Source organism: Taudactylus pleione, unplaced genomic scaffold (genome assembly GCF_031769625.1).
Source record: "Taudactylus pleione unplaced genomic scaffold, aTauple2 ptg000082l, whole genome shotgun sequence".
NCBI classification, from domain to species: Eukaryota; Metazoa; Chordata; class Amphibia; order Anura; family Myobatrachidae; genus Taudactylus; species Taudactylus pleione.
Window position 1 is genome coordinate 182,871 of NW_028284484.1, and position 13,183 is coordinate 196,053.

General features: G+C 43.3%; 1 protein-coding gene across 7 annotated transcripts in view; it reads right to left on the reverse strand.

The window, feature by feature from the left end:
* The window catches only part of KLHL17 (kelch like family member 17), a 108,440-nt gene that overhangs the window by 16,723 nt on the left and 78,534 nt on the right, over positions 1-13,183 (reverse strand). For all 7 annotated transcript variants that reach the window (XM_088468161.1, XM_088468163.1, XM_088468165.1 and 4 more), the window contains 6 exons: positions 13,002-13,118; positions 8,733-8,946; positions 5,583-5,727; positions 5,337-5,504; positions 4,272-4,360; positions 4,110-4,183 (listed from right to left, as the gene is read on the reverse strand). In XM_088468161.1, the coding sequence (XP_088324287.1) occupies positions 4,110-4,183; positions 4,272-4,360; positions 5,337-5,504; positions 5,583-5,727; positions 8,733-8,946; positions 13,002-13,118 (807 nt within the window). The remainder of the gene's footprint in view (positions 1-4,109; positions 4,184-4,271; positions 4,361-5,336; positions 5,505-5,582; positions 5,728-8,732; positions 8,947-13,001; positions 13,119-13,183) is intronic.

Below are 13,183 nucleotides of genomic sequence, written 5' to 3' on the forward strand. Positions count from 1 at the left end.
TGGGGTAATTTGAAATGTGTAAGACATACTGTAGCTGGTCTGCAGTGGTTTGGCCTCCTTCCTCTAGGCTTACATAGCATCAGCTCCTGAAGGCACTTTCATGAGAGACTAAGGGGTATATTTACTAAAGTGAGAGTTTTTAGAAGTGGAGATGTTGCCCATAGCAACCAATCAGATTCTACTTAACATTTAACTATCACCTTCTAGAAGATATTAGCTAGAATCTGACTGGTTGCTATGGGCAACATCTCCACTTCTAAAAACTCACTTTAGTAAATATACCCCTAAGTGTTGGAACAAGTCTATAGTACTTTCGAGGTGTATCCAGCAAAATCCATTTTCTTTCCGCCCAGCATACACTGAAGTGGTAGGCTGGGCATATGGATTCTGTTGGTCAGTTTAAAGATGGAGCTGGCAATAATAAATTATTGGATGGGCATCATGCATCTGACCTAGCGCATATTAGACAAAAATGGGTAAACGATGTTGTTGTACTCTCTGCTGAGGCATGGCAACTGGCCTTGACCAGTCCGCACAATGCCACAGTAACTGCTCGATTTCAACAGATACAGCTGTTTATACTCCATACGCAATTGGGAGTAGGGCAAACTCACAATGTCCCAAATGTAACTCAACAGAGGGAGATTTTTGGCATCTCATATGGCAATGTCCAAAGATAAATACTTTCTGGCAAGAGATATGTCGTATTATATCAGACACAGGTATACCACAAGATGTCCTCACTCCAGTGTCCTGTGTTCTGGCTAACATTGAAGATGAGTCTATTGATAAATACTCTAAACTATTTGTAAATAATATGTGCATGCTCGCTAAAGTGTGCATAGCGAGGGAGTGGATGGCGCCCTGCGCCCCGAACATTAATGCATGGATATCGCTGGTAAATAAAGTAGTTTCACATGAAAAATATGTAGTTATAGCCAGGAAGTCAGAAAAGAAATTTATTAAGATATGTCCTAGGTGGCTTGAATCGACACATGCTTGTCATGCCAGCTGGGGGTCTGCCGGTGATTAATGATTGCTTACTGAATTTTGATGATAAATATCAAATGTCTGATATAATAGTTTTACATTTGCATGATGTTTTATTGAGATTCAAAGGATACATATATTTGAGATTTGACTGGCCGAAATCAACTCTAAACGACTATGCTAGATCCTCTCAGAAGTTGCTTTTTCTATATATTATATGTTGATGTTTGACTATAACAAATTGAGGCCACGTCCAGGTTCTCTTTGAAATACAATTTATTGTGAATCAACAATTGTCAATATACTGTTCTTACAATGTTTCAGCACTGTCAGTTTAATTTTTATGCTTGTAACTGCTTATAAAAATCAATAAAAACTTATTGAATTAAAAAAAAAAAAAAAAAGATGGAGCTGGCAGTATCAAGTCGCAGAGTCAAACAAGTACCCCGGTCTTCACCAGGAAGACAATGGTATGGGCTAAGCTGCCAAGAGCCTGCAGGTCACAGGCCTCTAACTATCCCCTCAACATGACTAGCTGGGCAAAATAATTGTGTGGGAAAAAAAGAGAGGTACAGAGTCAGGAGTCAGAGTATGGCCAAACACAACAATGGCCAGGGTCACAGACAGAGGTCAAAATCAGATATAAGGTACACAGCACAAAAAGCAGGATGCTGGATCACAGGATGAAATATAATCCTCTAGCATAGAGTGGTGCACAGAATAAGCTTAAATAGGCAGATAAGATTCTGAATTTGGCACAGCAGTCACATGACTACAATTTGCATTTCATCCTTAGGGGAAAACGCATCCACCACAGACCAGAGCCAGGGTAGCATGGAGAAACAGCATCGGCTGATTATGCAGCGAAGACAAGGCATCCAGCACAGAGTCAGGTAATTACGAGGTGGGTGCCTGTGTAACAGCGGCCAGCTGCTTGGATGCGTCAGACTTACCGTGGTGTTAATTATATGCATTTTATTGGCATTATTAATGCTGATAAAACACTTGTAACTAGATCTGACAACAGAATTCATTGTTTCTAGTATCAGCGCAACAACTACTGCTGTTTCTAGCATTTTACAGTGGTGAGATTATCGTTCAGCTTGCTTTTTATTCTATCCACGTGTGTTTTTACTGAAGTCTACAGTGAGCTCCAATCTATAGGAAAACACTCGTAACCAATGCCTCTGACATTCTTTCCATTTGTGTTCTTACCAGTGGTAAAGGACCCTGATGCAATGCCAGTTGGTATATGACACAGGGGACTTGAAAGCTTGGAATGAGCTGCTTTAAGCTTTCAAGTTCACTAACTATATGTATAACATGCTTGATACAAAGGTGCTGATGCAGAGTTGGCGCAATTGCGTCCCGAAAGTAAGGACAATTCATTGTTCACAATAAAATGCAAATGTATATATACAGATAGGTAGACATATATCTAACCTCCTTGCTCGTTAAACAGCTCTTCTAGCCGCGCCATGACGTGACTCGGTAGCCCTGAGCACCTTTTTGTGCGTCTTTTTACCTTCAAATGTGTCTTATCCGCACAACAATGTGACTGTGTAGCACAAGCAGCTTCTGCTGATTAAAGTGATATGCAGCATGTCTATGTTCTCTGAGCGAGTGCGGGTGTATCTGCATGCGAAACGCTACATTACAGTGTCAGTGGCTGTAACACTGTAACATAGTGTTTAGCATGCAGATACACCCGTTGACGCACACAGAACATAGACATGCTGCATATCATTTTAATCAGCAGAAGCTGCTTGTGCTATCCAGTCACATCGTTGTGCTGATAAGACACATTTGAAGGTAAAAAGTTGCACAAAAAGACACTAGGCTGCTACCGAGTCACACTGAGCTCACACGTTAAGTGTGGCGCGACTTGTAACGCACGGAGGATAGATGTATGTGGGCACATCTGTATATGTAAAGCTCCAACTAGTACGTTATATGCGTACAGCTTACACCAGACATATGTTGCATACACTTGCCGGATGTAGTTTAATTCCTGGCTGTCGGGAAGCCGGCGCTCAGAATGCCGGCAACGGAATTCCGACACCAGTCAGAGTCTCTGCGCCAGCATCCTGGCGGTAATTGTGGGGTTAGGGGGAGGATTAGGGGTTAGGTACTAGGGGGAGGGTTAGGGACTAGGGGGGGAGGTTAGGGCTAGACTGCATGGGTGGGGGGGAGGGTTAGATTTAGGGGTAGGGTCGGAATACTTACCGACAGGTGTCGGTATCCTAGCCCTGTCGGGATTCTGACTGCTGGGATCCCGTACCCAACCCGGTTATAAGCCTATGTTTTGATTAACACGCATGTGCTAGTAGGCATAAATAAAACTTCAAATATTTCATTAATACATCAGAAATAACTCAGCATCTCATGCACAAGAAACAAAAAAACATTTGCTTAAATGCCCACACAAAGCAGAATATATGCGTGAGCAAAGAAGAGGGCAGCAACTGTTGCCACAGGGCATTCGCATACAGCCATTCACAAGCAGTGTGCTAATGCTGGCCACTGCCCTCATTCATCATCATCAGCTATTTGCCCCTGACTACTTGCTAACTATATGGCTTCCTATCTCCCCTCTGTGTCACCCCGGTATGGTTTCCCACTACCCATTAGACTGTAAGCTTGCATGAGCAGGGCCCTCTTCCCTCATGTGCTTTTCTTTTCCTCACTTATACCATCATCTCCTCCATTCTCCTCCCCTCTGCCACAAAATAGCACCAAACCTTTAAGTTTGGCCGCCCCACTGCTTATTTGGGTATTATGGCTGCAGTAATGCTTAAAAACCTTGTCCATGTCCTGTAATGTTTTGTACTGTAAATCACTTTCTTGTTTTGTTCATACTGTTTCTGTACAGTGTGCACCATATAAATAAAGGATGATAATAATAATAATAACGCAGCCTTACGCGAATTGTCCAAATCAGCATGTCTGTAAGCATGCACCTACTTTTCCGAGCACGCACAGTGATTTCACGCTATCTGGCTTAGTACTCACAAGTCTGCATCAGGCTTAATCAATTCCCAAAAATAAACATAAGATTGGGAGCACTTACAACGGGTAACATTGCAGCAACCAATGAGGACTTGACATTAGATCCTTACCTGTGGCTCATATTTTTCCACTGTGGCTAAGTGAGAAGAACTGTCATAGCCGCCAACTGCATACAGATTACCATCTGAGTGTTTCAGAAAAAAGAAGAAACACGTTAGCTGTGCTATATATTAGATCTTCCATTCAATCGGATAGCGAAAGAGAATATTCACCTAGAGTTGCCACACGGACATATCTACGTCTGGTGCTCATTGCAGCTATAGATGTCCATGTGCCTGTGAGGGGGTCATAACGCTCTGCACTGGAATGACAGCAACTTGTTGTTAGTTATGAAGTGACCATTTATACAACATGCATGAGTACACTGCCTGCACTACATCAGGCGGCTTGCACATGGCTACATTTTCCAACTTGGTCACCCAGGTCAGTGCAGGACGTGCGCTCAACCTACCTCTGCCAGCAAAGACTAAACATGGAGGAACTTGGGTGTTATACTTATCTTTAATATAAGTATAACTTGACTTCGATGTTAGTAGGCGCTCGTGTTAGCAGCGCACACATACACTCCCCCTCAATAGCATTGTACCGCTAACTGACTGGGTGACTAAATTGGAAAATTCAGCCATGTGGCTGGTTGACATGGGAGTCTGTTGATACGCTTGGTGGATGACCCCTGACAGTGGTAAAGGGCTGATCGGAGTTGCACTCAGTTTGGGGCAATACGCGCTGTAATATCATCTTGATAATTTCAAAATGTAATAAGAAGCATTTATTTTGTAAATGCTACATCAGCAGCAGACATTTAACACACTTCATCCTTTCTGCTTGTTTACCAAGTGTAAGACTGCAAGGCAACCACTTTATATCAGATGAACGGTAACTGCCAATTAGATGTTTAGGGTTGCAGCAGACACTAGAGTTGGGAAGTACAAAACCTCTGGATACATAGTATATAGACCTTCCAAATGTATCAAATTAGGCAGGACAATTCCGATTGGAGGGTGCTGTCCTTCCTTCCCTGTTGTGGCACCTTCGTTCCGATCCAGCTAGATGGTATATCACATTTGCTGCTGTCCCGCAGTGAAATGGTGCTACCCGCACCTGCCATGCATGTATGTCATTAAGGGAACTTTCAGAAGATGGTCCAGCATGTTGGAAGTGTTGTGCGCGGCCCCATGATGCAAGGCCATGGCAATTTCTTGAGCACAGTCCCTCTCTAGCCTCTACAAAAGTCATGAGGTAGGAGTTTACAAAGGATGGAAGTTATAACACAGTACCTGTTTAAACAGGAAGCACCATCATATCCGCCTGCGGCATACAGCAATCCGTGAAGTACAGCAACCCCGAGACAACTGCGCCGGGTTCCCATAGAAACCTCTGGCTGCCAAGTGTTTGTTACAGGGTCATAAGATTCCACAGTAGCAAGATCTGACGTTCCATCATATCTGTGGGAAGAGAGAATGGCATCAAGCTGTGTTTGGTGTTTAAGAGATATCAGATAACACTAACCATCCGTGACTCACCCTCCCACTGCATAGAGTTTGTTTCCAATAGCTGCAACACCCACTCGGGCTCTTCTTGTAGACATAGAGGCAACCATGTGCCAGCGGTCAGTACGGGTATCATAAGCTTCACAGTCACCATGTATGGCAAACAGACTGCCACCACCTACAGACCAGACACAAATAGACTTGTGTCACATACCCTGTTTATAGGTACGGGTTATTTTCATTTTATTTAATTTACTGCTAGTAATATAAAATGCACAGTGAAACGTATGTGCATTAATTCGTAAATAGGACTTCATGTTATATCAATATATATATATATATATATATATATATATACATATATATATATATGCGCGTTTTAAGTCCATTTGGGAGAAAGTGCTAAATAGATTACACTATTATTACAGGTTGAGTCTCCCATATCCAAATATTCCGAAATACAGAATATTTTTAGCATGACAGATAGTGACATCTTTGCTTTTTGATGGTTCAATGGGCCTAATTCAGACCCGCTCGCGAGCGCTGAGCGCTCGCAAGCGGGTCGATGGTGCCCTAATGCGCATGCGCACGACGGAGGGAGCTCCGTTGTGCGCATGCGCGAGACCCGCATAGCAACAGCCAAGCTGTCGCTATGGGTCTCGCACCAAAGGGGGCGTGCTGTCGATGGCGAGTGACAGCACGCCCCCTTTGGTGGGCGCGCCGGGGCGTTGCTGCCCAGGCGTTCCCCTAGTGATGTCAGTGGGAGTGCTTTTGGCTCTGATAGAGCCAAAAGCACTCCTGGGCAGGGTCTCGTCGCAAGCCCGATGGTCACGACCATCGCGACCATCTTTTTGGCCGCTTGCATAAGCTGTGGGTGGTCACCCACAGCTATGCGAGCGGCCGGGAGGCCGCTCCATTTTTAGGTAGGAGGGCCCTGATTCAGAGCGAGCGCTCTAGTCAGAGCGTCCGGCTCTGAATCAGGCCCAATGTACACAAACTTTGTTTAAGGCACAAAATTATAAAAAATAAAGTATAAAATGACCTATAGGCTGTGTGTATAAGGTGTATATGAAACATAAATGAATTTCATGTATGTACAAAAACTTTGTTTGAGCCACAAAATTATTTAAAATATTGTATAAAATTACCTTTAGGCTGTGTGTATAAGGTGTATATAATACATAAAAGCATTCTGTGTTTATATTTGGGCCCAATTCCAAAGATATTTCATTATGATATGCAATTATTCCAAAATATGGAATATTCCGATATCCAAAATACCCCTGGTCCCAAGCATTTTGGATATGGGAGACTCAACCTGTATATTATTACATTATTGTTAGAACTAAAGATGAGCAAAATGATGTACAAATGATGTTTTTCAGCACAGCAAAGTGATAGTAACCAGACTTAAGCTGGCCACACACTAGACCAACTTACATCCAACCAGCCAACTTGTTGATTGGTTGGAATGAAAATTTGGTAACGGATGATCAGCAATTTGCTTCTAAATGCCAGAAAACAGATGGAAATGGTCGTCAGACAAGTTTGTTAAATATTTGATCTAATCAATTTGTTCAAACAACAGTTTTTGTCCATTTTCCGGCATTTGGGAGCAAATTGCTGATTGTCATTTACTTTCATACCTTACCAGATTTTCATTCCAACCAATCAACAAGTTGGCTGGTTGGATGTAAGTTGGTCTAGTGTGTGGCCAGCTTAAGTGATAATATTTACTTTATGTATTGTGCACATTTCAGTCTATAGTCCTCAGTCTCACAAATGGCAACACAGAAGGCCTAATTCAGTAACAATTGCTATAGCGATCGCAGCTAAGTAATTGCACACAGTCTCACTGCGAAAAATATGCTAATGATTACAATCGCAATGCCAACGCAGCCTAACATATGGACGTCCACTATACCTTACACACACATCCGTAAATTCTTAGCAAGTTTGCAAAACCATCGGTAACATCGCAGCCTCACGCACAATTGCACAAGGTCTGACCATACTCGGAAATGGCTAACCTCAGTGCACGCAGTGAAAGCTCAAGCTGCGTATGGCATCGCAGTGGCTAATTTATGCATGCTCCTGTAACATTGTTCCAACACACTGGCACACCTGCGTTTCGCAGGTGTGCCAGCCAGTCACCCCCCCCCCCACTCTCTTCCTGTCAATCACTCTGCGATCCCAATCGCAGTGTATTTTTTTTTATGGTTTAATGCATATTTATGGTCCATTTTTATTAGTCATTTTAGTTACCAATCCACAATATGGTTATTGTGCATAGGAAGAAAGACCTCCCTTGTCATCAAAATCTTATCTTCAGATAGTATATTCAGGTGTCCCTGAATTGAAAAATAATATAATATTTGTAGATGCTGTAAGAAACTTCAAGACTCATGGTCTATTGATCACATTAAGGGAACAGTCTATTCACTCATGTTGGACAAACCAAAAACAAGTCCCATTAATCGTGCAGTGAGTACAGGCATGGCATTCCTCGTGGTGATCATTAGATCCAGTGGCGGCTCGTGCCATGCTGCTTGAGTGGGCAGCCTACAGTCTGGTTGGAGTGAGCCTGATGATGAGGTTTGGACTGTTGAACTCGAAGCACTGGCCATGTGCAATGGATCGGGCAGGCGCCGTGACCGGCGCACAAATAACCATCTAGGGACTGCATCGGCTGTAGCCTCTAGAAGTCAAGTAAGGTTGACTGAAAGACAAGGAGTGGCTTCCTACTGTAAGCGCTCTCCCTGATAATCATGGTCCAGACTGGCAGTCCCAGGGGGAGAAAACACCTCCCGCTGGCACTGCCTGTCTGGCGTTTCATTAGAAGATAGTACTTACAATGGGAAGCCACTGCCAAGGAAGACACACTGGTTACTGCACTGGGAGTGGTGAATGTTACTGGGGTGGCTACACCAGAATACAACTACCCATAAGTAAAAGCCCTTGGGCTTATAAATACATTTGATTTATTCAACAAGAAAATTTCCAGAATATGTAATATCTTCAAAAAGCACTTTTCTGTATCAAGTACATTTTTACATTCATCGGTACCTTCTTGAGGACCGAATCTGAGTACATTGATTCTAGAACTTGTCAAGCATAAATTTCAGTCTCTATTAGCTTTCAATACAGCTCTAGTAGTGATCTTCATTATGTTAAGCCCCTTACCTACTGCAAAGAGCACAGTGCTGGCTCCCTCACAGCGCCTCGGTCGGGTTCGGCTGTTACTCAGCACTCCCCGCTGTTCTGGCATCAGGTGGTACTTGAGGGCCTCAATCAACAGGTCTTTACACTCCGAGTGATGACGCACAAGTAGCTCGGTGTCCACGCTGCTCATCAGGAAATCCCTGCCCAGCAAGGGGAGCCGCACACACTTCATTAGCTGCAGGCAACACATCAGATATTAACCTCTATACTTTACATCATAGCGGAGAGAACTGCCTTACATAAGAGAATCAATGTAGCTAAGCATTATATTCTATTTATTTAGATATAATTTTTGGATTAGAACAGATAAATGTTTGCGCATATCAGCTTGTATTCTTATCTTTTAATTTGTTGATTTTGAGAAATTCAATAGTACCTGATGCATAATTTACATGTCACACGTTAAGATTTTACAGCAGTTTATTCACTTCCCACCATCAAAGTCTAAATTGCTACCACTTTATGACCAACCCATTTTCATTTCTCCTCAGTTACTGTGCAGGTTAGCTTAATTTATGCCTTATATTAATCATCGCTGTAACAAAAGGCACTTATGTGTGTTAGAGGATTAGTGGCACCTGTTTACCTAGAACTGCACATCCAACAGATATGCCACTTGGCTGCAAAGAACATACACTGATAGATATATGGATGAGAAGCGATCTATTGAAGGTGAGACTTTTGGGATTTGTAAATAACATTTATTATACTTTATCTATGAATGGATAAAAGTTAACAAAAACTGGATTAACACATACAAATAATAAAGAATAGGATCCCCAATTTGTAAGTAGCATTTTTCATTACCAAGACTACAAGCCAATTTTGGGGCACCACAGTGGGGCAGTGATAAGCATTGCAGCCTCACAGAGCTGGGGCCATAAGTCTAACTGTGACCAGGGCCTTATTGCCGGCGGTCAAAATGCCGGAGGGGTTAGGGTTAGGCTGCAGGATGTACATTGTCCAATTGGGATGTACATTGTCCAATTGAGAGATCCACCTAGATTCTAAACGAAGAAGTTTTTTAGCCCGATCACCCCCTAGTACTAATGGAGGTATATGATCTATTATTTTATAATGAAAACCACATACCTCCATTAGTACTAAGGGGTGATCGGGCTAAAAAACTTCTTCGTTTAGAATCTAGGACACTGTACAGTTGGACACTGTACATCCCAGGGGATTGAATGAGGAAATTGCCTGGTCAGCTTGCTTATAATTGCTTTTTTTTTTTTGCACAGTTGCCTGGACGGGAAGACTATTTATCCAAACATACTGTAGACTCTGGTTCTGACTTTTGGATCCATAATAATATACTTGATTTGAATGTTTGTATTAATATGGTGAGGTACAGGCATTGCGATAGGACAGATATGTTTACCTGTAGTAGTCAATATGGTACACAGCACTTTATGGATTTGTTAGTGATCTGCATAGCATCATATGCACTGATATTGACACATTTTTGATTACTGATTGAGGTAATTGCCATTTTATCATACATCTTGTTTTTAGCTTTTATTAGACTCTTCTTGCTTATAAACACACTTTATTTGTTCTGGGCTTCCCCCTCCCCCCAGTCCGTCCGGTGTGCAGCGATGTTCTGTACTTCTCGGAGTCCGTGGTAGCTATGTGACACTGTTGCTGAGCGCCCTTGGTTACCATCCCAGGGATCCCTATATCTATGGGACGCTGGTTGATGACGCTATGTACAAGCGACACCCGGTACGTGGAGGCAGGTGAACACACACGGTATGTCATTTCTTAGTGCACTGGATTTAAGGTAAGCACTTGCACTTTATTTATTTTCACACCCTGATGAGAAGGCTGTAGGTACCTTGAAAGGTACACATACCTGCTTCTGCTGGCCAGGTCCCACACCCATTGTATCTGCCTGTAAAAACACCTATTATCTAGGGGTAGGATGTATCAAGCATCCTACCCCACTGATTGCAAACATAGCGAAGTCTAGTAACGCCGTATGCATGTACAATTGTGGCTAAAATCACAGATCTCCCAGTAAGAGCTGTTTTTTTGTGCAATAATGACTTCCGGGTTTATGACCTAGGAGTCCTTTTGTGCATGCGCTAGCTGCGGGTAACACTGGGAGGATTCCGACTTGAACCCTCTCAGGGAACTATGCAGTAAGAAGCTCATAAGCTTGTATTAGGCAACGCCATCTAAGCTCCGGAAGATTTCGCTTTACAGAGCTTTGTGCATATGGGGAATGCGGCCAAACTGCAAATGGCAGGGTCTGACTGCTGCATCCCGACCACAGTGTGCACATGAATATATCTGCAGAGTAAACAAGCGACACACGTGAGCACACGCACACCAGATCCAGAGCTGGTCACTACTTTTAGCTTGTACACTGCAGCAAATCACCTTTCATGAATGACCAGCAACATCTGACATAATTCCATCACTATAGGGTTATATTTCTCAGATTTAAGGGAGTCATCTATGAATGATGCACACTCAGGGGCAGCTGTCACTCGCATCATGCACACTCAGGGGCAGCTGTCACTCGCATCATGCACACTCAGGGGCAGCTCTCACTCGCATCATGCACACTCAGGAGCAGCTCTCACTCGCATGATGCACACTCAGGGGCAGCTGTCACTCGCATGATGCACACAGGTTCCCCATCCCCCTGACACACCTGTGAGGTGGGACATCTGCTTGCCCTGGGTACCCAATTGCTGGGAATACAGGGGGCAACCTGTGTGCATACATGTATATTTAAAATGAGGAGCAAGCGTGTTTTGTAGGGAAAAAATTGTTACTTTATTGATTGCTGGTATTATACAGGGCGATAAGTTGTTATGAGGAGAGGTAAAAAAAAAACAAAATGATAATACCCAAAAACAAAGAAATTGTGGTATATTAAAACACTATGCTACTAAGAAATATTGACATGGGAGTACTTTAAAATGGAATTAGACTGACCGCAGAATTGTTAAAACTAGATGAATAATCGTGATAAAATAGGGAATGGCAGGGGGATACGGTGTTCGGGCTCTCCTGGCTCATGGAATAATCAACGTCAGAAGTGACTTCTCTGGTGGCCGCTTTGCTTCCTTGTACTCTCATAGAAGGCGTTGATATGCATATCAGACACTTCAACTGACCAATCAACGCCCTGCTGATTGGTCAGATGTGTCAATGGGGTGCTCCATGCAGGTGTGAGGGGGCACACCGACAGCTTCGGAGATGCTTCCGGACACCACTGTCCGGTATGAACAGTCCTCTGGACAGATGTTCTAGTTCCCGGACTGTCAGGAGGAATCCTGGACTGTCTAGAGGAATCCCGATTGTGCCTGGACAGTAGTCACTAGTCAGTTCCTAATTGCCTTCCCTCAAACACGGAACGACTTCTTGCATAATTAATGTAAAAAGGGGAGGGCTGGATCAGGCCAGGGCTGATACGCGCAGCCCCTGTATTAGGAAGAATATCAACGATGCCAGCAACAGAGAAATACTGCCCTTGATATGGCTCTATGTGTCTGATTGCTGAGAAGTAGGCTCAAAATCCTTCCTGGCATCAAGCATATGAATGATGGGTGTGCTATCATGCACACTGGTTAGCAGAATTGTACCAGCCTGGGGAGCTGATGCCACACTGCCCCCCGGCCCAGTCCTCACCTGGATGTGGATGACTACTTATTCTTTCTGCAGTGCTGTGTAATATGATTGCTACTATATAACTAAACAATAATAATAGACTTTGGTACACTTATCAATTTTACTTATTAAAGGCTAAGAGGGAATTAAATGGTAAAGTCATATTTGAAATAAAAAATAAGCAAGCAATTTGAATGTACAATGGTTGTTTTGAGTTTCATTTGTCACCACAATAATCCCACATCTATTTGGCAGGAGCTTCATATCACAGCCGCTGTTGGGGACCCCATTCCTTACACTATCTAACGCTCAGTCAGTGGCTGTCCATTTAATTCTATTTACCTACTGCCATATGAACACTGCCCTTGTCATCACTAACAGAATAACGAGTGGACACTTCGCAGCCTCCAAACAAGATCTCCTAATGTAGTCTGACTTGTGGGAACATTCTGATCCGAAAACTAGATTGGCAGCCTGTAACTTCCCATCTGTAGCTACCCCCATAAGGATGTATAGCGGCGGTCAAGACTTGTGGTACAGCCACATGCTTTCCACCAATGCATTAAAGGGGCAGGGTAGATAGCAGCATGTTGGGTAGTTCCTCACCCGGGGAACATGTTGTCTCCTGCCATCCACATCATGTTTGACCCAGTTCAGGACAGCTCGGTACACCTCTTCCTCTGAAGGAACATTCAGACTGTCACTGGATATTAGGTCCAGCACCTGTATGACAAAGACAATAAGAAAGAAGAACCTGGATTACATGGCATTGAGGACATTTGTGTAGC